Below are 26,902 nucleotides of genomic sequence, written 5' to 3'. Positions count from 1 at the left end.
TTAGACACTGCTTTTTACCCACGAGATTGGCCAGGTTTTTTTTTTTTTAACAGAAGTCAATCTTTTTTAAAGATTTATTTGTTTATTTATTTATTTTTAGAGAGGGAAGGGAGGGAGAAAGAGAGAGAGAGAGAGAAACATCAATGTGCGGTTACTGGGGGTCGTGGCCTGCAACCCAGGCATGTGCCCTGACTGGGAATCGAACCTGCGATGCTTTGATTCTCAGCCCACACTCAATCCACTGAGCTACGCCAGCCAGGGGAGATCGGCCAGGTTTGACAGAGCCCCGTGCTAGGAAGAGTGTGGAGAGACGCACACCTGCCTCGTGTTGGTGGAAACTTAAACTAGTTCAAAGTTTATGAAAAATAGCTTGTTAATATCTAATAAAATAAAAAAGGCCCAAGTGTCTTGATTCAGCAGATCTACTCACAGGAATTTAAGCTACCGCTACACTCACACCCGTGCAAAAGGGCATATGCCAAAGAGTCGGTACAGCAGTGACCATCAACCGGTGTGAGCGGCAGGCCACCAGAACTTTCAACACACGCAGCCCCTGGCCACTCGTCAGGGGCACTGACCTCTTCTCCTATAGACCGTCAGGTAAAAAAATGACAGCAGCCAACACAAGGATAGCTACCTGGTGTGAATGAATTAAAATTATACATTTTTTGTCAGCAAAAAATTTATTTTTTGGTGTGCTATAGGCTTATAGTAATTAGTTTATGGGCGCCATGAGACGAAAAACGTCGAGACTCGCTGCACTACAGCACTGTTCATAACTGCAACACTCAAATAAGCTGAACACCCAATTTGGAACTAACTCATTCTATATCCATACAATCAAATTCGATTAAAAACTAGATTTCTATGTACTCAAAGGTTATGGTATCACTTGTGTAAAAAGGAGGAAAAACACACACACATATATTTATCTTACATATGGTTATCTCCAAGAAAGCTGGGGAACAATACTGGAAGGAAAACACCATTAAAATGTTGAACCATGTAAATATCACCAACTTAAAAAAAAAATAAAGTTCCATTTGTGTGATACAAATTTCCGTCTCCTTCCCAGCCCTGCCTCCCCTTTCATAGTCCCTCCAGGGCTGGGCACTGCCTTTGGTAAATTAAACCAGCCCAGTTCCCACCCTGCAGCTGATTTCGCTGTCTCCCTTTCAGGCTCAGGGTCAGCCAGCGCGGTCTCTCCTCTCCCCTTTCCCACCCAGAGGGCAGGCGGGCTATTCCTGCCTGCAGTGTACCCCGGGAGCAAGCCCTCCGCGGTCTGCTCACACTCAGCACTGTGCTGCCGGGCACCTTGCCTGCCATTCTTCTGTGTTTGCAATCTGAGCAGGTATGTCAAAGCAGTATGGCAGGGGCGGGGCAGGGCTGGGGGGGTGGGGTCCTCATTTTCTCTCTCTAGCGCCCAGTCAGTTCATTAGGTCATCCCCAAGCCTAGAGAACTGTCTTTTCCTAAGGGAGATTTTTTGATCTGTAAGGTTGTGCCTCCTCATTTCATTGGAATATATTTTTTCCACTAGTCTAAGAGCAAATTACAATGATTCAATGTCTGCACCCTCCTAAATGACAATGGTCATCAATGGAAAAACCAGGGAGCAAGAAAACAACATTTAACACTGTTGTTAGCTTAACACATGGCCAACTTACCCACTTTGGATAAACCAGCATAGCAATAGAAAAAAAAAATTTGTGTAATTTGATGATAACCAGGTCCACAGCTTTTTGCAAATAGGATGTGATTCAGCTTCACACTACATCAGGCTATAACTGTCATTAAAGGCATATTGAAAAGGTAATAAAACTTTAACCAAAGCAAACTCCTATATATTCAAATGTTAAAAGATCTGCCGGGTCAAACATTGCAAAATGAAGTTCATTTCTGCTATCCACTAGCCCAAAATATAAGCACTATACTTAACTAGTTCTTGTAAATAGATTAAAAAAAAAAGTTTCAAACTGCTTACTGTCTAGCTTGGTCCTTACTGGAATAGGTTACATTTACGACGGCAGTTTCTGAGTCGGTGTTCACTAGAGGGAGAGAAAAAGGAAGAGAGAAAAAAAAAGTTAGTTTTCTTTTTACTTTGCTCCTTTTACAAAATTGAAAGCAATTGAGAAGACTTGTACCTTGCTCACAGCTTTCCACCACTCCATACTGGACTAGTAAACTATCCAGCACCTATCAGGAGGGGGAGAGAAAATTACAAATTTTCAGTTTCCCAAGTTATTAGTAAGGGCAGAAATAAATTTGAAAATCACAAAGAATTGTGATGAAAAAGAGCCAAAAAAAAATGTCCTGGGTTTTGGGCTTTGATAGGGAGGGAAGGCCGCCAGGGGGAACATCTAGTGAGTGGGCGTGTCTCCCCTCGTATCCCAAGATCCCCAACCTCCAGCTCGTGGCCTGTGGATTACCAAGAAGTAAGACAGCTCAGCAAAGTGTTCAAAGCCACAACTGCCTGCTTCTTGAGCTGCAGGAGAAGCAAGCATGTATTTCCCATACATACACCAACACATCGGCATACTTCCTCCTTGTATACAAAGTCACGAGACAAGGGCCCAAGTTAAGCTTCATCTTTAAGATGTTGCTTTTCAAAGAACTTCCTTTTATAGCTATAATGGGTATAGCAGAACAGACTCCCCTCAAGGGAGGCTTGCAAAATGAAGAAAGAACATTGTGGATATTCTACCTGGAGTCTTTAAAGACTAAGCTAAGTGGAATATCAATACGTAGACAGTAAAAGGTATAAAAAAGAAGTGAACATTTCTAAATCTATATAGGTTGCAAAATGTACAATTTTAAGCTATGTTTTTACCATCTTTCCTGTAGCCACATACTACACTGTGTGTGTTATTCTAATGAGAAGCTGTTAAAACAGTAACTACATTTTATTATACTATAAACTGCAGGTGTACACCTCATCAGTACAAACCAAATCCAACTGTCCTTAGCTTACTAGAAGCATAAAAACTTTTCTTGACCAGTAAAACAAAATAAGTTTCTATTAACTTATAGTGAGCCAATTTTCCATTAATTTAATTGCAAAAATTAAAGGACAGTCCCTTGAGAATATTTGCTGACCCCAGAACACAGTAAACCATTAAGAAATACACAGACTTCCTGTCAAAATGGAGGTGTAGGCACACATGGCTCACCTCTTCACACAACCACAACAAAATGACAACTGAGACACAGAATAACCATCACTCAGAACTGACAGATACCCAGTTGAATGGCAGTCTGACAACTACAAACTAAAGAAACCACATCCATCCAGACTGGTAGGAGGGGTGAAGATACAGAACAGGCTGGTACCACTTCCATATATGGTAGATAAAAATTCAGGAGGGCTATCTCAGGAGCGAGGAGTCCCAGCTCCACACCAGGCTCCCCAGCCCAGGTTCCAGTGCCAAGAAGGTAAGCCTCCACACTTCTGGATGCAAAAACCAGCAGGGATTGAGTCAGTGGAAAAAACTGCTGGATCCCCAAACAGTTCCTCTTAACAAACCCACACGTGGACTCACCTACTCGGACTTACTCCCTCTGGATGCCAGCAATGTGGTGGTGGCTTGAGGGGCACCAGTGGTAGGTGTACAGGGAGAGGCTGAGGTGTCTGACATCAAGGGGAGCAGAGGCCATTGTCACTTTTCTGGGCCCTCCCCTACCCCCCAGAACCGGCAGACTGGTTCTAAGATTCCATCAACCTAGCTAACACTAATGACCTGCCTTGGAGATCCCCGGAGACTCTGCCCCACTCAACTTATGGGCCCACCCAAGCTACTTTTCCATGAATAGCCTTGGTTCACCCATCACAACTTCCTAAATCCTCTCAAAAACATAGCAGCTGGCCTCGGTGAGCACCAGACCAGGCACTAGCAGCCTAGATTCACAGCTTGGCTTTGCCTGGGAATCTCCAAGCCCAGCAAAAGTAGCAGCCATCTCAGATTGCTTTATAGCTCACGCACGGTGGCCCCAGGCAAAACACAGGTGGGGGCTGATATTGGCCTGAACCACCCAGGAAACCTCAGGGCCAGCACACCCACTGGACAACTACAGACCACCTCAGAGCACCACCACTGTGTCCCTGCAGAGCTGATCCTCCATGAAGGGTGGAGGTGGGTGGTCAGTGGTCAAAGCCAACCCTTGCAGCTGACTGGCCTGGGTAAATCCCTCCCATTGATCTGCCAACAGCAACCAAGGCTCAACTACAAGAGGAGGATGTGCTCAGCCCACACAGAGGGTGCACCTTGAGTACCCTGCTCAGGTGATAGGGGAGGCTGTGCCACCGGACCCTATAGGACACCTAACTGCATTAGGCCACACTACCAAGACACGGAGTCAAAGCAGCTCTACCTAATGCATAGACACAAACACAGGGAGGCTGCCAAATTGAGGAGACAAAGAAACATGGCCCAAATGAAAGAACAGATCAAAACTCCAGAAAAAGAATTAAACAAAATGGAAATAAGCAATCTATCAGATGCAGAGTTTAAAATACTGGTTATAAGGATGCTCAAGGAACCTAGTGAGGACCTTAACAGCATAAAAAAGATCCTGTCAAAAACAAAGGATACACTAATTGAAATAAAGAACAATTTACAGGGAAACAACAGTAAAGTGGATGAAGCCAAGAATCAAATCAATGATTTGAAACATAAGGAAGAAAAAAAAAAAAACCAGTCAGAACAACAAGAAGAAAAGAGAATCCAAGAAAATGAGGACAGTGTAAGCAGCCTCTGGGACAACTTTAAGCAATCCAACATTCATGTCATAGGGGTGCCAGGAGAAGGGAAAGAGCACGAAATTGGAAACCTATCTGGAAAAAATGAAAGAAATCTTCCCTAATTTGGTAAAGGAAATAGTCATGCAAGCCCAAGAAGCACAGAGAGTCCCCAACAAGATGATGCAAAGAGGCCCACTTCTAGACACATCATAATTCAAATGCCAAAGGTTAAAGACGAAGATGGGGAGGGTGGGTGCGGGAGAATGCGTGAGAGGAGAGGGGATTAAGAAGTACAAATAGGTAGTTACAGAATAGCCAAGGGGATGTAAAGTACAGTATAGGAAAGGAAGTAGCCAAAGAACTTATACACATGACCCAGAGACAAGACCCTTGGATGCAAATAAAGGTGGGAGATTGCCTGAGAGAGTGGGGGTGCTGAGTGGAGGGGGATAAAAGGAGAAAAACCAGGACAATGGTAATAGCATAATCAATGAAATATAACTTTAAAAAAGAAATACACTAAAATATTTATGGTAATTTCCTACTAAACTTTAAGCAATTTCTTCTAAAGGAATATTTATCTTATGTGGTATATTTCAGGATTTTATTTTGTCTACTGATTCCAATTTGAAATATATAGTAAGGTTTGTCTAGAAATGAGCTTTTATTTTTTTTTTTCATTTTAAATAAGATTAACACCTATTTGTGAATGGAATAGTTACATTTTTTTCATAGTGAAGATCTGATATGTTGAATTTCCCTTGAGTGGGACCTATTAATAGAAGCACACTAATCTTTGTTTCTAATTATAGCTACTGTTAAATCATAAAGTGTAATTTTTAATCCAGAGCACTTAACTGACTATACGTGTGGATTTCATTTGTCTGGCTCGGACACCAGAATGTGCAATCCCTGTGAACAGGAATTTTCTGTTCACTGTATGGTCCCCAGCACCCAGAATGCAGAGGCACACAAGGACATTTAGGATAGTTCAAAAGTGAACTTCCTCAGGAGGAAATTTTAGTGTAGCTTATTTGAACAGTACTCTTAATGATCTCAGAGGTGAATCTGACATGCGTGTAATGTTGGTCACAGACCAATTTATAAGGAAAAAAAAAGTAGGAAACCTCTCACAACATCTGAAGAGGCAACATGTAATGCCTCAAATCTTTAAAACAGCAAGCAACCTACTTATATTTTTGAAACAAAAATTTTTTTAATAACAAAAATGTTTTATATGTAGCCTAATAAAATTCAAACAAGGTATTTTAACTCCTCCCCACGGAAGTAATTAAAGCTGCATGAGAGGTGCAGCTACCATTAAAATGTAACTTTTAGCCCTGGCTGGCGTAGCTCAGTGGATTGAGCGTGGGCTGTGAACCAAAGTGTCGCAGGTTCGATTCCCAGTCAGGGTACATGCCTGGGTTGCAGGCCATGACCCCCAGCAACCGCACATTGATGTTTCTCTCTCTCTCTTTCTCCCTCCCTTCCCTCCCTAAAAAAAAAAAAAATAATAATAAATAAATAAAATCTAAAAAAAATGTAACTTAAATGAAAGCCGCTTTATAGCAAGTTGGGTATCTTGAGGGGCAAGGGTGTGGAAGGGCATGGAGGTGGGGCGGCTAGTGAGTAGGGTGGGGCTAACTGCCGATTTAATGTTAATTTACATAAACATCATTCTTAATTCTTCTTAAAAGTAATTGGTTCAGTAATTAAATGCGTTACTCTCCATACAGCTGAGCTTATATGTCCTTAACTTTTGCTACTATAGAGAACTTAAGTTAAATACCCATGATTTATAAACCGTGTGGACTAAACCTGCAAAAATAATTATAATGAAATTAATGTTCTGTAAAAGGCCTGCTGACAAAGTGACATGACACACATTTATTTTTATACATGCACACAAATATACACATACATTTATATGTAAATGTATACATGTATACATAAACACAGGCATATAAATAAATAAGAAAATTTTTAACTTAAAAATTTGAGGAAATGTACAGAAAATCTTCACTGCATGTACTGCATAAAGAACAAAATTGCTGGTAGACTTAAACATTCTATTCCTAAGTAATAAAAATGCTACCGATTACCAGCCATCCTGTGTGTAAAAAATCTCTGGGAAAATAATTAGAAACTACAGTCCTATGCACTAAAAATGGTGAATTTGTTCTATGTAAATTATATTTCGATAAACCTGACTTGAAAGTATAAAACAAACTATAGTTCTGAAAAGAAAAATAGGCCAGCATCAACCTTGGTACTTAGCTGAGGACACATTCATCAGGCAACCTACGGGGTTTTACCTACACACCAGGGATGGATTGCCACAGTCTTTGCGGCCTTCACTCCGAGTTCTATGCACACGTTTTGGGGGTGATCACAAGTGGGAGATGGGGGAAAGGTTGTCCATAGCCCCATCCGTTTCACAAATCCGGGAAGGCTTTCCAACCCCCAAGCGACTGAGCAATGCTAAGTAACCGGTTTTCCTTTCAACCTCCTGGGAAGGCATCTGTCTGAACGTGCTGTGTGAAGCAGGACCACCAAAACGGTGCCAGCCACTGCACCCCGCTGAACTCTCCAAGTAAAAACAACCTACTCTTGATAAGCCCCGCCCCTCTGACTCACCCCGCACTAGCGAGGAAGATAAGACAAGCGCTCCCGCTGTCGGCTGCACGAACCGCCCACGCCCGGCTCCGGCCTCCTCTCAGTTCCTAGAACGTCTAGTCTTCTGCCACTATCTCAACCACAGATGTTTTGTTTTTTTTTTAACAGCCTTGTTTTCATGGTAAAAACAAAACCCGAAACACTTGCACTGCACATTTCCAACATTTCCGCAAGCTCTTAATAAACCAAAACTCTCATTCCTAAAACGAATTTATTTTACTCGAGCCGGAAAGAAAACATTTCTCTGCGCTTAGGTAAGTCTAAACTCCGACTGGAAAGGCGAGGCGCTGCCAAAGCAAATTAAAGCTCAGAGGAAATGCCTTGATGGAATCCCCCTCTTTATAGATTCAGAACGGAAAAGTCTCAAATGTTCAGCACTTAAAAAAAAAACAAAAAAGCTTATCCAAAGTTCATCCAAAAGTAGAAATAGCAAAGAAAGAATCACATGATTAAATGCAAAGATGATCACTTTCCTTAACACCGTGGTAAAGAATCAGATCATTCCTAACAACCTTAAGTGGAAACAATCTAACTGCCCATCTGCGGATGAATGGATAAACAAAATATGGCAAAGCCGCACAGTGGAAAATTATTTGGCCATAAAAAGGAATAAAGTACTGATACCTGCTACAACACAGACGAACCTTGGAAACATTACGTTAAGTGAAAGAAGCCCATCACAAAAGACCCCACATTGCAGGATTCCATTCCTACGAAATGTCCAGAACAGGGAACTCTAGAGACAGGAAGTAAGGGGGGGGGGGGGGACAAAAAATAAAGTTTACTTATAAAAAATTGTGTACTTTATTCTTACACATTTAAACTTCAGTGGCCTTCAAAGCACTTTCCATTTAATGCAGTACACCTACTGAGACTTTTTTCCACTGCTCAACACAGTTTAACTCCTTGATTGTGACGCCTTTCAGTGTTTCTGCCATTTTTTGTTTCACTTCTTCCACATCGGCAAAACATTTCCCTTTGAGGACTTTTTCATCCAGGGAAACAAACAAAAAGTCACTTGGGGTGAGGTCGGGTGAATAGGGTGGGTGGGGCATGGGGGTCATGCTGATTTTGGTTAAAAACTGAACACTCAGCGTGGTGTGGACAGGTACGCTCGTAAATCATCCATTATGAAATGGGCAGATGCCCATTCATATTCACTGGAGCTGAACACAGCCTCTCACAACAACGCCTGCTGGTACACTGGTACAGATGGGGTCCTAGAACACCCACCTAGTGGGGGAAGCCCTCCAGAAGATAATACATGGGTATTTTGGGATCCCCCTTGTTATGAGTGGCTGCACAGGGCTGGGGAGAGTGGAAGGGCAACAGCTAAAGGTTTCTTTCGAGGGGATGAAGAACGGTCTAAAACTGAATATGGTGGGGCTTGCACCTATCTGTGAGCCACTTAAAACCACAGAACTGTTCACTTTCAATGGGGCAATTGTGTGGTGTGAGCATTATATCTCAATAAAACTTAAGAATGACTAGCATTACTAAGACTACCTAATGATCTAGGTTTTTTATCCCCTGAAGTATTAAATATTGAAGTACAATAAACTGCATGAAATTTTACCAGTTTTGCCATTATGTACATGCCCATGAAACCATCACCATTGTCAACATAAGCTTCTTCTTGCCCCTCTTCAGCCTAGCAGCCTAATTATGCTCTACACACGATGGGAATTCCTTTGCCTCAGCAGCCCCACCTCCACCCCCCAACAAAACACACTGTGTGTCGGCCGATCCACCCCCGTGAGTGTGGAGTCATTCCCGCTCTCCAGACAAACCACCTGCTGGTTACTGATTCTGCACGCAGCTGTGCAGGCCCCATCGCCTCCGGACTACTTGAACCAAGGGTCCAACTGGCATCCTTGTCGCCAGCCCACCACCCCGTGACTCTCCTCCTTCTAGAAGGTACTGCTCTTCAGCGGCTCCGGAATGCTGCTGGAAATCGTCTACACTGCCACGTGGTGTAGGAAGTCATCGGCGTTCCGGTGAGCCTACCTCTCCCAACATCTTTAATGTGCCTCCCCACACCTACGCTCCAGGCACATCCTCAAGAGAGGGTGAAGCACCCGGTTTCCATAGCGCCCGCGCTCCCCTAATCCTAGAAATGAAAGCAATGTCATTCTATAATCTCTTCATGATCTTCACTCCCCCACTAGACCAGCGAGTATGAACCACAGTGATGTGGCTGCTTGTCAGGTGTGTTGCAAGTGACCTGTGTACACTTGCCAGAAACCTTGCATTAGACCCAAATAATTGCACCTTTGTTTTCCTGAAGCTCCTTCCTAAAACACCCCTATGTCGCTACCTCCAACACGTCGCTCTGGGCGCACAGCTGGTCTCTCTTCAGCCGCCACCAGACGGGAGCCTCCACCACCTCCCTCCGGACTAGGCAGCCCGCTCCCCAGTGGTCTCCCCAGATTCATCTCTGCTTCCAGCTGTCGTTCTTGAACAGCCAGGCCTGCCTGGCCCAGGCGTGACAGCCGCCAGCCGCATGTGGCTACTGGGCACCTGAAACGTGCTTTAGTGTAAAATGTATACCATGCTCAGAAGACTTCATACAAACAAAGTTTTAAAATATTGATGACAAGTTAAGATTGGAACATTTTAGCTGTACTGGGTTTAGCAAAACATTATTAAAACTAATTTTTACCTGTTTTCTCTTTTACTTTTTTTTTCATGTGGCCACTATAACATTTTAAATTGCATAAGTGGCCCGCGTCATCTTTCTACTGGACAGTGCTGGACAAGGCTGATTCTTTAAAGCAGGGCTAATCGACTCACACCCTGCTACAAACTCCAACGGCTTCCCTTTGTGTTTGGGAGAGCGCCCCAAGTCCCTAACGAGAGTCTGGAGGCCCGTGTGACCCGCTTGTCACCTAACGCCACTCTGCCCTGTCCACTACACTGGAGTAATGGCCTATGGGAGACACATCCGGGTGCTGTCTCACAGCAGCACTGCCTGAAACAGCCTCTCTGCTTGAACTCACGGACCCACACACCGCCCTGAGGTGCCCTCCCGTGTCGTGGGCTGGGACAGGGCGGCACAGGTGGCTCCGTGATGGGGAAAGAAGTTAAACCCAAGCTGCCTGGCATCAGAGCCCACACTCTTTTCCCCATGATGGATGAAGTCGCCTCATTTCTTTACACAATTAAACTGCAACATAATGATACAAACTAAAACCAGCTCAACCCTTACTTTGTGGGCAGACCACAATCATCCTTTGATGGGCAAAGGACTTGAACGACTCCCACATTCCCAGTGCTAAATGCTGTATTTCCCTATAACTCCGTCAGATGAAGGTATCGACCAGCATTAACTTGTTTTATGTTTCACTGACAGAAATATTTGTACAAACTCTCCAAATAATATAAATATAGGGCCCCTTCTGACCACCTGCTTCCAAAGTGTTTACTTCCCCCCACCACCGTCGGTTGGCTGCGTCTCTGCAGATGGTTGCAGAAGCACGCACGTCCCATGAAAAGATGCTGACCGTCACTAGTCACTCAGGCAATGCACGTCAAGGCCACAAGGAGACATCCCTTTATACCCACTAGAATGGCTATAATTTTTTTAAGGAAAATAATAATTCTTGGCAAGAATATGAAAAAGTGAGAAGCCTCGTACATTCCTGGAAGAAATATAAAATAGTGGCGCCTGTATGGAAAACAATGCGGCAGCTTCCTCAAAAACTTAAAAATAGAGTTACCAGAGGATCCAACGATCCCATTCCGGTGTGTACGCCGAAGAGCTGAGAGCAGGGGCTTGGAAAAACCGTTGAACGCCTGTGTTCACAGCACCATGATTCACAGTCACCAGCCCAAGTGGGCAAGCAGAATGTGGTGTATACACACAATGGAATGTTATTCGGCCCTAAGGAAAAATGCACTGACACGTGCTAGAGTGTGGGTGAACCTCGAGAACATCATCCTAAGTGAAATAAGCCAGATATAACAGCTCATGTATGGTAGGATTCCATTTATCAGAAAGCAAAACCCACAGAGAGAGAAGCAGGTTAGCGGTTGCAGGGCTGGAGGGAGGGGAGAGAGGGGAGCGAGCACTAGCAGGTAGGGAGATTCTCCGTGGGGGGTGGGGGGGTGGGGGGGGGATGACAACATTCTGGAATCGGTGGTGACGGCTATACAACCGCCTTGATCTGCTAGGACCCACTGCCTTGCACAACTTAAAATGGTGAATTCTTATAATTGTGTAAAAATTTTTAAAAGATTTTATTTATTTATTTTTAGAGAGGGAAGGGAGGGAGAAAGAGAGAGAGAGAGAAAAACATCAATGTGCAGTTGCTGGGGGTCATGGCCCACAACCCAGGCATGTACCCTGACTGGGAATTGAACCTGCGACATTTTGGTTCGCAGCCCGCACTCAATCCACTGAGCTACGCCAGCCAGGCATAAATAATTGTGTAAATTTTAACAAGTTTTTTAAAAAGTATGTGGTTATGCTTATATATTCACAGATACACCCACAGAAGACACATATTTTGTTGAGCTTTTAATTTTTATAAAACTAATGTTAATTGCTGTTCTAAACATTTTACATACACGTTCTTATTTACTCCTCAGAGTAGGGCTATTACTGGTATCCCCATTTTGTGGGTGAATCAACTGAGGCCAATTTTAAGTAACTTGCTTTTCTCCCCATCTGTCATCGTGGTGGCCAATCCGTGTTGGTAAACACACATCTAGCTTATTCTCTGTAACTGCCACCTGGAGCTCCACAGCCCCAGCTACCACTCTGCTATCTCCTCCTCGGGCCCCGGGGTCACGGACTTCCCCCAAACCCTGAACACTAAGCCTTGTGTGGCCTCCCCCACAGCCCACTGGTCTCGGGTGGGATGGGGACAGTGGGGAGCTGGGAGGCGGTGGCTGCCTGCCCAGTCCTCCTTCTAGGCCTCAGCCCCCTAACCCCAGCTTCAATAACTCACGAACATTCCTTTTGCAGAAATGCAGGGATTACTTGTCTCAACAGCTACCAATCACTACAGGAAGAGGTAGGACAACAGTTCAAAAGCCTGATTACAATTCTAACATCATTCTGGGTAAAGGCACTGGTTAAGAATTAACTTATCTAAAGGAGGTGAAAAATATCCAAAATTAAGTGGCCCCCCAAAGCGCTGGCAGACTATCCCAGATGTTGGCCTTTTCCCCACTTCTCCTGTTAAAAAATTTACTTTTAAAAAATAAGATAAAAACAGCTAGAGGAGAAGAAAGAGGTAAATTCCAAAGTTAATATTGATAAGAATGGTTCCCATAAGAACTACCCCTTCAGATGTCCATTAGTTATTCTACTGGGCTCTGTGGATCCGTGTCATAACATACCTGGAACCGCTGAAGGAATAAATGATGTGGCATATTCGTACAATGGAGTATTACCTGGCCACGACAAGAAAGGAGTACATACTACACTATGGGTGCACCTTGAAAACATTCGGCTACGTGAGGAGGCCACATGTTATATAAGTCCCTTTCTATGGACCGTCCAGAACAGGTAAATCCAGAGAGACAGAAAGTAGACCGGTGGTGGCCAGGGGCTGGGAAGAGGCCAGAAGACAGGAAGGTCAGTGACTGTTAGTGGCTCTTGGGTGACTTCTTGGAACAATAAAAACGTGCCAGAATTAGACAGTGGTGATGGTCCCTAAACCCGTGAACACACTAACAAACGCTGTGCTGCACATTTCCACGGGGTAGGCTCTCTGGTGTGTGGATGATGGCTCAATGTTTTCAGAAAGGAGGATGTTGAGGAGTAACAGGATGTAAAGGTACGCGCCCGAAACGACAGGAGGTCCGAGAGGCAAACCAGCGCCTCCCGAAACCCGCCCACTGCTCTCCGTCTCTGGCAGTGTGTGTCCAAGATCAAGGCGTTACTTGGAGCCCGGCCATGTATTTGCTGTACTTAACAACTGCTAATTAAGCCCCTGAGTACAGCCCTTGGTCCAGAATTCTATTTAGCAAGCTTTTCACCCCAATCCTAACCCCTCAGGTTGTTACACAATCCTGCTTCGTGCTGTTTTAGGAAATATTTGAGCACCAATTTGGACAGCACCGATTACTGATGAATGGGGAGTGCTCCAGTAACTTTAAAGGTTGAAAAAGTAACAAAGGTGCACCAATAGTCAAGGAAAAGTCAAGCAAGAGGGAGACGATTTGTTACCTGCACACTTTAGGAAATCAAGCCTACAAAACAGCAAGTTCACCTCTTAGAGACTATGCACTCACCCATCAAGTTCACCTGGGGTCTTAAAGATGATGCAGAAACAAAACAAAACCCCTCAACTTCTAATCTTCAAACTACTCCTGGGACTGCTTCCCTCTCCAGTGGCAGATTCCCCGAGACCTGTCTGCAACTCGCCACTGCCAGCACCCGAGTAGTTTGGAGCTGTATGCACTTGTGGCTTCCACTTGGCAAATTCAAAACATGCATCCACACTGCAACTCTGTGTCTCTATGACTGCTCACAACTGGACCAAACTCTTACACGGATGCATCTGACAGCCCAGCCGGCAGCCAGCTCTCTACACCCTAGCTGCAGGGGTTGTACTGGAGAGAGGGCTGGGCATCTCGGTGCCAACTTCTAAGGTGAGTCATCAGATTAATAACTTGGTAATTGACTCAAAAGAAGAGATACAGAAAGGCTATTTCAAAATTAATGTTCAGCCATAGCAAAAATCCACTATGCTATGTGAATTTTGAATTCAAAATGCTTGAGATTTCCCAGGGGTTGTAAGGGGGGAAAATCCATGCAATCTAATATGGTTCAAGACTATTATCACGTACTGCTCTCCCACCTTATCTCTCATCCACTCCCAACTAATTCCTTAGTAACCAGCTTTAAAATGGAACACACTTTAGGTCTTACCACACTCTATCAACCCCTGGTAACTCCCAGTCTTGGCTGAGCCCCTGCACTGGGTTGAACAGTGTCCTTGAAAAATGCATGTCCGTGAGTGTATGTGAATGTAGGTCTAATCCAATGAACCTGTATCACTTAGAATGGGGTTGCCAGTTATGTCGTTCCTTGAACTGCAGCTTCGTTTGGAAAAAAAGCAGCTCAACTGAAAATACCCACCAAACGAGAGTGGATCTGCCCCCTGCCTGACCAGGACACGAGGGATGCAGATGAAGCAAGCGCAGAGCACCGTGAGATTGAGGCACACCTCCACACCCCGTTCAGGAGTGGCTCGCTGGAAGATTCTGCTACCAGGCAACCATTCCCGGACATCCCACTCTGCCCCATGAACAAAATCCCTCAGACGCCAGCTGGAGCGGACACAGATGCTATAAGCACACTGCCATCCTTACCGCTTACCACCCTTCCTCGTGTGCTGTGTATGGGGCACAAAGCAACGGTCACGCAGCTCGCAAGACTCTCCGAACTTCACCTTGAGATTGCCGTTGCCTTTTCTCAATTGTAATTATGCAGCTATCGACATGGGAGACAGGTCACCCACATATGGAGGGTGAGCCTCTCCTTGACACTCACCTTGAGAGGGAGGGGCCAGGACACCCGTGAGAGCCATGATGGGCTTCTAAAGACACTCGGACATTCTGACCTGTCACTGGAACCCCATTCAGATTCACTTTTAACTTCTGCAGGACCGAACCCCAAATGAAGCTAAAAACTGGGGACTATGTTACACTGATCCCGGTGCTACAGGTGCCTTCCCCAGACTCTCGAGCAAGGCGGGACAACAGAGGGAGATTTCATCCCAAAGATTACAAACAACGTTTCTGTGGGTAAAAATACACATTGACAGTTGCCTGTAAACAAGTCCAATAAACACTGTGGTTGAACAAATTACAACATGCAGAAGGCAGGGCAATAAAAATCAAGATGAGTCGCAAATTGAGGCAAGGAGAAGGAATGTTACTGGTTTTCAATGGGAATGTTCATTAACCACCACTTGCGGCCACCACTTGCTTGCTAAGCACCTGAAAACGAAGTTAAAAAGTGAACAACCCAATCCCACTGACAGCCATTCTGGGAAATTCGTGACATAAAATATAGTGCACTCAGATTAAAATGCACAACACTGGTGTGGTCTGCTATACACCCTTACAGCCTTGCAATCCCTAAAAAAGACAAAGAGAAGGTATTTGAGTCCAGAAATGATTTGGGGGGGAGGGGAGTGAAAAAACAGATTCCTCCCCTTTACACTCACAGCTGCTGCTTGCTTGTAAATGGATAGCCAACAGTTCCCCCAGACTGGGAGATGTGGCCAGAAAGGAGGCAGAACCAGCAGGCCCTTCCTCTCTGAAGGGTCCCATGCCTGACCAACTCTCGAATGAGAAAGGCGACACTTTTAGGGAACTTGTCTGAGTCCCACGGCACAGAGGCTCTTACGAAAAAGCTGACTCAGGTAAGCGGTGCTACAACCCTGGAAAACCATTTTGGAGGAAAAGTCCAAGGACAGTGAACTATCACCCTCTGTAACAGAAATCAACTAACACACTCAACCAGTAATGCTGGTTACCTCTGGATGATAGTGTGACAGCACTACAATAGATACAAAACATGTGCAATTTAAAAAGTTAAAATGGACAACACTCGTTGCTACAAGAAGGGCAATGGCCAATCTCTTAGGCGTTCACAGGGAGAATAACTCGGTTCCTCAGCCCCTCGGTGGGCACCCCACACGTCTCATCACCATGCACAGAGTTAGCCCACATCGGCTTCCACAACCAAGGAGAACCTGCAGTCACCCAATCTCAGCCTGTCTTTTGCCCACCAGCGCGACCTTCCAGAAGAGCCCTTGCCCCACAGAGAGTCCGTGTCTGTCCCCTTACCACTAATCACCCTGACTGGTGCAGCCCTTCATGTTAGTGCCAGGCAACACAGTTTAGTTAGACACCACATATATCTTTAAACATGCAAATCAATAATACTTTAATAGTTTAATACCTGGTTTTATAATCAGTAGTCAAGTTAAAATCCTAAAATAAAAGGTCTGTCCAGAAAAAGCATAGCCATTGTTAATATAACAAGAGTGGTTTGTACAACACTGATGTAACCTGGCAACCAAGGAGAGTGGACTGGAATGTGCATGTGTGAACAATGATGACATCACTGTACTAGTCAGTGGGGGCGGCAGACACCAGTGAGTTGAAGAAACATGGCCCAAATGAAAGAACATATCTAAACTTCAGAAAAGGAGCTAAATGAAACGGAGATAAGCAATCTATCAGATGCAGAGTTCAAAACACTGTTTATAAGGATGTTCAAGGAACTTAGTGAGGACCTCAGTAGCATAAGAAAAAAACCCAGTCAGAAATGAAGGATACACTAATTGAAATAAAGAACAATTTAGAGAGAAACAACAGCAGAGTGGGGGAAGCCAAGAATCAAATCAATGCTTTGGAACATAAGGAAGCAAAAAACAACCAGTCAGAACAAGAAGAAAAAAGAATCCAAAAAAATGAGTGTAAGCAGCTTCTGGGACAACTTCAAGAGGTCCAACATTTGCATCACAGGGATGCCAGAAGGAGAAGAGAAAGTACAAGAAACTGGAAATCTGCAAAAATAGTGAAAGAAAACTTCCCTAATTTGGTGAAAGAAATAGACAAACAAGTCTAGGAAGCACAGAGAGTCTCAATTATGACAGATGCAAAGAGGCCCACTCCAAGACGCATCATAATTAAAAGGCCAAAATTTAAAGATAAAGAGAGACTCTTAAAAGTAGGAAGAAAAACGTTACCAGGTGGTCCTCAGATGGGGGGGGGCTGTGGGGGAATGTGGGGGAATGGGCCAAGGTGAGAAGATTCCATAAGAAGAAACTAATGGGCAGTTTCAGAATAGCCATGGGGAAGTACGTAAAGTGCAGTACAGGAAATGGAGTGGCCAAAGAACCTGTACGCATGACCCATGGACATGACAATGGTGGGTGGACTGCCTGAGGGGATATGGGGTACTGGGTAGAGAGGGGCAAAAGGGAAAAATCAAGACAATTCTAATAGCATCATCAATAAAATATAATAAATTTAAAAACTGATTGAGCGAGTAGGGCAATGAATCTGTATCAACTTTTGCATTAAGCTTGAACATTCCTCCATGGAAACTATTGGATGATCCAGAAGGCCACAGCTATGGGCAACTGGTGATTGACAGCTTCATCACAACAATGCACCCACACCTGCAACACACCTCGTACAGAGTATTTTGGAAAAACAACAAATCACCCAGGTGACTCAGCCCCACTACAGACCAGATTTAGCACCCTGTAACCTCTGGCTTTTCCCAAAATTAAAGTCACCTTTGAAAGGGAAGAGATTTCAGGCCGTCAATGAGATTCAGGAAAATACAATGGGGCAGCTGATGGCAATTGTGTGAGGTCTACTTTGAAGGGGAGTGAGGCATCAGTGTCCTATGTACAATGCTTCTTATGTCTTTTTCAATAAATGTTCGTTTTTCCCATTACATGACTGGATACCTTCCGGACACACCTCATACACTGTTAGGCAGAGATGACCCTTACTTGGTAACAGAGGACACACCAAGTGGACACAGAACATAGAAAGTAACTAATACTCTATTGTATACAACAAAGCTCTGTCTCTATAGCAGAAGGAAGCCTATGAGCAAAGGTCCTCTTATCAAACAAACGGTAGTCAAACAGAAAGTCAGGATAAAATCCTAGCATGCAAAAACGAAGCTGTGTCTGATGAAAGACTTGCCCGTCTTTAGTTAAGCAAGAAAGAAGCTAACATAATTAATTCGGTCATGTCTTTTATCGGGAAAACATGAAGATCATTTGAAATCAGAAGTATTTGTTCAGCCGGGCAACTTCGAGTAGCATTCGCCAATACCAGAATATCAGAAGGGCACGGAACACGCTCAGGCGCACAGCAGACTCGCTGAGAGAGGAGAGCGTGGTGGGAATGACGGGTGCAAACCCAGGAGCGCTCAGCATGAATCCGCCCTAATGAGGCCGCATCTCGGGGCACAGCCTGCCCCGAAGCACAGCCACAAGGAGCGCTGCTCAACCATGCGCCTGACTTCTTTGTGACTCATTTCTTCAGTGGCAAGATTTGAGGCTTTTTTAAAAAAAAGAGAGAGAATAAGAAATTAAGCTCCCCCCACACAGGAAGTTGAATTTTAAGCTAAAATACTGTCAGAAAGTCTAACCCAAAACACCTAAACTACTTAAAACATTAAAACAAGTAGCAAAGCTGCAAGACAGCTTTCTAAAACATGTGTTCCCTGCTAGTGAAAGGCCCAACATGGCTTTAAAGATTTCTATTTGTTTCAAAAATAAAAATAAATAACCACCACAAACAGAAAAGCAAACAAAAGCAACAGCATTTAAAAAAAAAAAAAACCTCACAAGACACACCTAGTGATTTTCACTTCAATAGCAGTCAATGACCTAGGACACCAAATTTACATTCCATTTTCTTATGCCCACCATCCCTGCCTCTCCCCACCCCACCCCCCATAAAAAATGCAGTGAACTATTTTAAAAAATGTTATGGAGTTGAACAGCCTGTGTGAATATTAACCAGCTAGTTCGCCCCAGAGCCGGTTCTGGGCCTCTGACGTCAGGTGAAGTCCCTAACCCAAAAGTCTGGTGTTTCAAATCATAAGTAGACTTGCAGGGTATGTTAGAGGTCAGTCCTATTTTTACACATGAGATGACAGAACGACATATAGTTTACATACAGTGGTGGCTAAGTAAGGGGGCTTTATGTCCGACTGCCCCAAAACAAGCACTATTTCCTTCCTACAGACAGGGCTGGCTGGAAGGAGCGACCGCCGATCCACCCCAGGGCCAATCCATCCTATGCTATTAAAGTTGATCTAAAACTTAAAGGCATGGTAGTCAAGTAAAAAGGGAAATGAGAGCTAGGAATGCGATAATAAGCACAAAAATAAGGGAAAATGGACAAATATAGGCCTTGTTTAAGACAAACAAAAAAAAGAGGTCTGAAAAATCAGTTCATTACCATCAACCTTACTAAACTAATTTCAACCCGTTTGACAGCTACTTGTGCGTGGGGGAGGGGCGACACAAAACCACCTCAGACAAGAGGGAATCTCACAGGGGGAACACAGAGATCTCTATCTGGGTTTGGGCATGTTCTGAACTGCATCACATTACGTTCTCTGTTTCGCCCAGTGCTTACTGAACACTTCCTTTTGTCCACCAGACAAGGGCCAACTGATAACCGAGGGATCCTGAGAGGACGTCACGGAATGCGCACTACACATCTAGGAAGAGACCCCAGAAAATGGCAGCCTTTCTCATCCCTGCATGGGAAGAAACTCTAAATAGTAAGGTTATGTTTTGGATAAGACAATGTAGGTCATTTAGCAATGCAAAAAACACAAAAGGGGAATGTGTTCTGTGTACTGAGGCCACACTGCTTTCTGGTTGCTGATGCTACACTTGGAAATAGAATTTAAGAGTGCCCTGCCATTCCCAGTGGGTTTACTGCTCTAAACCCCTGCCCAGGGACTTCTCCTTCCCCCACGTTAACCCTGAACATCTGGTTCACTAACATCAGAGGTAGCAAGCAACAGGAGAAGAGCAAGAAGCGAAGGTTTTTACAACACCTAAATTTGAAATGGTCTCTCGTTTGTGTTGCATACACGTCTGTATAGCTGAATCACATGGCGTGCCTGGGGAGGGCTGGAAAAAGCTCTATAGGCTCCTTTGCCCATGTCTTACCCTAAGTATCTCTTCCATCTGGCTGTACACCTGAGTTGTATCCTTTATATAAGTTGGGGATAGCAAGCAAAGCCCTTTCCCGAGTTCTGTGAGCCAGTCTAGTGAATTATCAACAGGTTGAGGGAGGACATTACGGGACCCCCCAAATTTGTGGTCAGCCAGGTAGAAATAAATCGAGCAGCCGAGACATACCACTGCACCTGCATCCAAAGTGGGGGGCCGTTTTGTGAGGTGGAACCCTCAACCTGTGGAATCTGAACCGAGTCGAATTGTGGGACACCAAGCTGGTGTTGGAGAGCAGAAGTGGTATTAGAAAAAAATGCCACAAAAGATATTGGGAGGGGCAGCAGGGTGAAAAAGGTGAAAGGATTAAGAAATACAGATTGTTAGTCACAAAACAGTCACGGAGTTTAAAGTGCATCACAGGGAATATCGTCAATAACATCGTAACAACTATGTATGGGGCCAGGTGGGGACTTGAGATATTGGAGGGACCACTTTTTAAAGTATATGATTGTCTACCCACTATGCTGTACACCTGAAACAAACAAAATAATACTGAGTGTAAATTGTAATTGAAAGAAATAACAACAAAAAAAGATGTTTGGTGTTGGTATCAGAAGTGTTATAAGTAAAAATGTCACAGATCCTCTCGCCTGATGTTCGACAAATGTCCTATTTCACACTTAGGGCACTTAGCACAGAAACAGTAGGAGTCACGAGAGCTCCTCTGAGATTAGCACATAAAGCTCTATCGATCCCATGCAGAAAAGGTTACTATTTTTTAAAAGATTTTATTTATTTTTAGAGAGGGAAGGGAAGGAGGGAGAGAGAGAGAGAGAAACATCAATGTGCGGTTGCTGGGGGCCGTGGCCTGCAACCCAGGCATGTGCCCTGACTGGGAATCGAACCTGCAGTGCTTTGGTTCGCAGCCCGTGCTCAATCCACTGAGCTATGCCAGCCAAGTAAGATCACGGTTTTTAAGGAGGCTTTTAAGTTACTCGTTTGTTTGGCTTTTTGGCCATGGAATATTCAAGTTTGGATAATTTTACTTCCCACCCCCAAGGAGTTAACTTTTCTTTTCCTGTAAATCTTTATTCATGGGACCACACTTATACCTAAGCACCAAGCTGAACTTGAAAGAGTGTAAGAATCACGTAAAAAGCTCTGGCTGCCACACAGATGAGAGATGTATTTATCACTTCCTTCTTCTCGGCTGTGCCGAAGACTGCAAGTAAACACTGCTGAAACCAAAGACCTCTCTTTGTATAACCATAAACAATCTGTCTGTGGCTGTTGGTAGTTTAATACAATTCCAACAGAAATGACCAGTTGTTTTCACTAGAAGAGTAAGAAGACTCATTTGCAGATCATGAAATTAGAAGAGCAAGTTAATGTCTCTGCACTAATACAGAATGTCCAGTTAGCGCTCGGCACTTCTGAGGATGGTTTCCGAGCGGGGAGCAGCAAGCAGGAGCCCTCCGTGGTCACCCCTCTTCAGGTGGTTGTGCCTGCCTGTCATCTTCCCCCGTTTACACAGGGGAAAGTGCTGGAAATGGTTGACTGGTGGCTGACTCCCCTGCGGGCTGGTGGTACAGGAGAGAACATCAATCCTAAGGACACCTGGTGTCCTGTGGCCAGAAGGTAAAAGGGAGAGGGACACTCAAGGGTGACCTCAAGGCCAAGCCCATGTGACCCAGGCAATATTAAAACTCAGAGGAAACAAAGCAATGACTTGAGAGGGAAAGAAACTTGGTTTTAGACGCCTTAAGTTCAACGGATAGTTAAATGAATGTTGACTTAGGAGCAGGAAGCAAAAAGCAAGGAGAAACAAGTGGCATTTTCAAGAGCGAGAAACAAGAGTCAACAAATAGCAGAGGAATGCTCACAATTGAGAATGGAGAAAGAAGTGCGAGTCAGAGAATAACACAGAAGAGCAGCCGCAACCAAAGCCCTTGGGGAGAGGAGCTGAGGGCATGCCTGTTACGGAGAAAACGCACAAGCGAGAGAAGGCTAATGGATTTGGTCGCAAGAGAAGCCCGGTCACACTGTGGTCTCTGAACACCGTTTCCCAAGGAGCTAGGCTCCCTGGAGGAAGGGCTGACTCCCGCCCCCGGAACAGAACACGCACAAGGTAAACCTGTGACTTCTTGAACCCAAAATCAAGGAAGCTACCAACCACTGAGGTGACGCCAACAGGACACTAGCCCTGTTTTGAAGAAGTTCCAAGGGCTCATGGGTGAGAATAATAGAAGTATCAGTATGAACGATTCCAGTAATTCTGAAACCCAAATACGTTTAAATTTGTGAGCTCCTAATGACACACACAGAAACTGACTGGCACCCATACTTACAAGGCAGAAAACAAACGGAAAGAATCGAGCATGTTTCCTGTCTCCAACTTTACCTCCGAGTGATCAAATGACCGACAAGGACAAGTTCCTCTTTACAAATGCACTGAAACTAACCAACGTAGACCTTGCATGATTAGAATAGTACCGTCCCGCAAGCACACGGTAATGGCTCTAAGCAAGGATCAAAGGCATTTCACAGCACAAACACTATATTACATCATGTACCTCCTGATGGAGGAACACATGACCATCTATTACTTTGTCCTGTCCAAACAAAGTGAACTTGAGTTTGACCCTAGTCCCAGAAGGGTCAGAGGAATGTGTTACAGGATCACACGTGAATGCAACTCAGCAAGCTAAGAGTGGGGGACATTCTACACAGCATGTAAACACACTTCAACACTCTGCACACACGAAAACGTGGGGTGGGGGAACCTACTGATTAAATAGCGTAGAAAAGATCTTGTTTAGATCCTGACTCCAACAAAAACATTTTTTTAAATTGATGTAATCAAGGAAATGTGAATGATCTGATTTCATATTTGAGAGTTACTATTAATTTAACACGGAAATTTTTAAAAGAGACTATTAGGGGTTCAATTGTGCCCCCCCAAAAAAGTCATGATGAGCCCTGGTTGGTGTGGCTCAGTGGACTGAGTGCTGATCTGCAAACCGAAAGGTCACCTGTTCGGTTCCCGGTCAGGGCACATGTCTGGATTGTGGGCCAGGTCCCCGGTTGGGGGAGGTGAGACAGGTAACCAGTCGATTTGTCTCTCACATATCGATGTTTCTTTCTCTCTTTCTCCCTCCCTTCCCCTCTGTCTAAAAAAAAATAACATTTAAAAAAAAAAACGTCATGATGAAACATCTCAGACTGACCGTATTTGGAGGTAGGGTCTTTACGGAGATAATCAAGTTAAAATGAGGTTGGTCATTCAGATGGGCCCAAAGCCAGTATAACTGGTGTCCTTAGGAAAAGGAGAAATGTAGATGCACACACACAGAGCGCCAAGGAAGACTGGGAACACAGCACTGTACGGCAAGGAACTATCAGAAGACAGTGGTCTTGAACAGACCCTTCCAGCAGGGCCCTGGGGGCGGGGGGAACCGCAGGTGCCAACACTTTGTTATCAGACGCCCAGCCTCCAGAACCGCGAGGCGAAAACTCCTGCTGTTGAAGCCACCCTCTTCGTGGTGTCTTGTTAGAGCAGCCCTAGCAAACCAATACAGACACATCTTCCAGAGATACATACTGAAGTATTTACTAAATGAAGGAATGTGTCTGGAATTTGCCTCAAAATAATGCACAAAAGGAGGAAGAGGGGTAGGGTGAAAAACAAAACAAAACTTCCTGATCATAATGACTGAAACTGAGTGTCATCTTAGCCTATTTTTGTTTATGCTTTATATTTTCATAATAGAAGGGTTATATAAAGGGCATGGAGACCTTAAGATGACCATCTCAGGAGAAATATGAAAGCACAGGACAAATGTCCAGGCATCACAGTGCGAGGGCACGGTAAACAGCAGAAATACATTCACATACAGCCCATAGGAAAACTCTGGTATTCCCCACACACCTTTCACCAGATCTTGTCTAATGAGGCAAAGGCTGACCTGTCCCAGAGCAAAGACTCATAGAGAACTCTACTGATCACGGTTCTCTGAAAGGAAGAGTTTACCAGCAACTTCCTCACATAATCTGTCCCAGTCCATTCACTACTCGTAACCACATTATTTCCTCCAGCCCTGGGAAGATCCAGTTTCTATTGGGTTCACTGTCAAACTCTCAGGGGGGTGTCGAAAGCAAATGAATGATGATAATTACAAGAACTAGAAACTTGCCTTTTAGGGAAAGTTTTCTGTTTGAGTAACACAAGCAGGAACAGAAACGCTACCACTTTCCGTCTGCGTGACCCTGGCCAAGTTATTTCACCTCTGCGTACCTCCGTGGCCTCATCTGCGCAGTGGGAACAGGGGGCTGATGTGAAGAGAAAAGGGTTAATGCACCACCCAGCACACAGGTACTTACTCATGTCCGCTATTTATAAACCAGGCTCGAGTCGGGCCGTGGTGAAGATCACCTATCGGCATCGACGGTCTCCCTAAACTGTCTATTATATCCCCTCCGAATTATTTGGTTGAGATCGACTCCCTCTAACAACTATTCACTCAAATTCACTGATGTCTCAGTGATTCTCTGAGTCCCACGGAACCTCCCCAGAGGATGCCCGGGGAACCATCAGGCAAGGTTACGCTACCTAGGACCAGCTCTGCCTTTATCTGTGTCCATACACCAGGCTTCAGCCATAGCATCATCTTTGAAAAGTTTCGAAAGCACCCACCCAGAACACTTTAATCAGCCACTAATTTCTTAATAACTTCAAGCTGTCCTACTGCGGAAGGCAACCTATAAATGGGTTATTTCTAATATTAACATCTATGCCTCTGGTGACTTCTTGTTCAGACCCAGGTTAATGCCAACCCCACTGCTCCTACAGATGCCTTTTTCTGTTTGATTGAGTTAAAGCACCTCATATTGTTAATGTTATCTTTTTAAAGATTTTATTTAGTTATTTTAGAGAGAGAGGAAGGGAGAGAAAGAAAGGGAGAGAAACATCAATATGTGCTTGCCTCTTGAGCGCCACCCCCTACCACCAGGGACCCAGCCCCCAACCCAGGCATGTGCTCTGACTGGGAATTGAACCAGCAACCCTTTGGTTCCCAGGCCAGAGCTCAATCCACTGAGCCACACCAGCCAGGGCATATTGTTAACTTTACATTGTCAATAATATTTAAATGCTTTGGTCTCACCCAACTTCTGTTCCACAGTAGTTCACACATTCATCATGAGCCAAACAGTATCTGACCAGAGTGCTGCCAGGAATTAGCATGTAGAAGATGCAAATGAGTGACAGTTCCTTCCCTTAAAAATATCAACATCCTCGATTCCCAGTCAGGGCACATACCTGGGTTGCAGGCCATGACCCCCAGCAACCGCACCTTGATGTTTCTCTCTCTCTATCTCCCTCCCTTCCCTCTCTAAAAATAAATAAGTAAAATTAAAAAAGTATATATCAACATCCACCAGGGACTTCACCTGACAGACCCCACGGCCCTTGCCTGGATCTCTTCCGTTGGAAGTCATTCCACCACCTCCTCTTCTCCGAAACAGTCTCCTAACTCCCAGCACACAGCCACCCCGAGCGGTACCACGAGGGCCCTCCCTGAACTAAAGGGTCCGGCACAATTAACACCCCCTTTTTTATTACCAATCTTTTGATTACAAAAGCATAAGCATGTGATTCTGTAACATAACAATATCACACTCAAGTACACCATATAACATTTTAGGTGAAATGTTCCAATTAAAACTATAAGTTTTTCTTTAAGATTTTATTTATTTATTTTTAGAGACAGAAGGGGGGAGGGAGAGAGAGAGACAGACAGACAGACAGACAGACACATCAATGTGCGGTTGGTGGGGGACCTGGCCTGCAACCCAGTCATGTACCCTGACTGGGAATTGAACCTGTGACACTTTGGTTCGCAGCCAGCACTTGATCCACTGAGCTACACCAGCCAGGGCAAAACTGTAAGTTTTTACACCCATATATGTTACCCTACCAACCACACCCACGCAGGCCTTACTTCTGGTGGACGCTGTATTTTACATGAGCTATGCTCCTGTCTTGTCTTCTCCCCAAACTAGATCTCATGGCATCACTCCTTTCTTGCTTACTTCCCTATTTCTAAATAAAAACTCTTTCGGTTTCCCGTCTGCCAGAGCCTACCTTAATGATACTACTATTTCCACTTCCTAGTACAGCCAGCGAAGGTCTCCTATAATTATCTTACTATATTCAGAGTCCATAGGGAAAGAAAATAACAGACTTCACTGAGATGTTACAGCTTTAAGAAGCTGTTATTAACCTCTTGGAAATCTCTGACCTCTTCAACTCACCCTCCTTCAGCATTCTTCTCAGCGTAATGTGGACCACATCATTTCTCCATTATAAGTAATGGAGAAACGTGCCTCATCTCACAAGGAAAAGCCCATTTAAGGAGGTTTCCACCTTATTTATTAGGATGCAACTTTCATTATGGTCTGAAATGTGGGCATCTTTCTAAAGCTTTAGCCCTTCTTCCAAAGATGGCGGCACGGTAATGCCAATCTCCACGTGGTGCTCTGTGGGTGCACGTCTACAGTGCTCCATTTTTATAAGGTCACCAGTTACAGGATTAGAGCCCGTCCAAACGACCTCACTTTAACTTGATTATCTCCATAAAGACCCTATCTCCAAATACTGTCACAATCTGAGGTATTTCATCATGACACTCCCCACCACCGAACTACAAAGGAATAAATGTCTCTCAATCATGGTTTTCTAATATTCCCTTTGCCCTAAAAGTCAACTTTCTCTAACCCAACTGGTTACCAGGAGCT

General features: G+C 44.5%; 1 protein-coding gene and 1 long non-coding RNA gene across 3 annotated transcripts in view; one reads left to right on the top strand and one right to left on the bottom strand.

Annotated features, from left to right (window-relative positions):
* IGF2BP3 (insulin like growth factor 2 mRNA binding protein 3) overlaps positions 1-26,902 on the bottom strand; it is a 106,580-nt gene that overhangs the window by 32,036 nt on the left and 47,642 nt on the right. Inside the window, exons 1-3 of one of the 2 annotated variants that reach the window (XM_036010506.1) lie at positions 2,428-2,519; positions 2,143-2,194; positions 1,983-2,046 (exon numbers count right to left, since the gene is read on the bottom strand). In XM_036010506.1, the coding sequence (XP_035866399.1) occupies positions 1,983-2,046; positions 2,143-2,194; positions 2,428-2,517 (206 nt within the window). In that variant the 5' untranslated portion in view covers positions 2,518-2,519. Of the gene's footprint in view, positions 1-1,982; positions 2,047-2,142; positions 2,195-2,427; positions 2,520-26,902 lie in introns of those variants that run through there. The other variant, XM_028525422.2, reaches the window with a different exon arrangement.
* Positions 16,249-25,832, top strand: LOC118497045. Its single transcript, XR_004899591.1, has 3 exons — positions 16,249-16,259; positions 20,260-20,263; positions 25,694-25,832. It is a non-coding gene; the product is annotated as an uncharacterized LOC118497045 (long non-coding RNA).

The sequence above is a fragment of the Phyllostomus discolor genome, chromosome 10 (genome assembly GCF_004126475.2).
Source record: "Phyllostomus discolor isolate MPI-MPIP mPhyDis1 chromosome 10, mPhyDis1.pri.v3, whole genome shotgun sequence".
Taxonomy (NCBI): domain Eukaryota; kingdom Metazoa; phylum Chordata; class Mammalia; order Chiroptera; family Phyllostomidae; genus Phyllostomus; species Phyllostomus discolor.
Note: the sequence above shows the minus strand (reverse complement) of the source record. Positions and strands in the feature narration are given on the sequence as shown.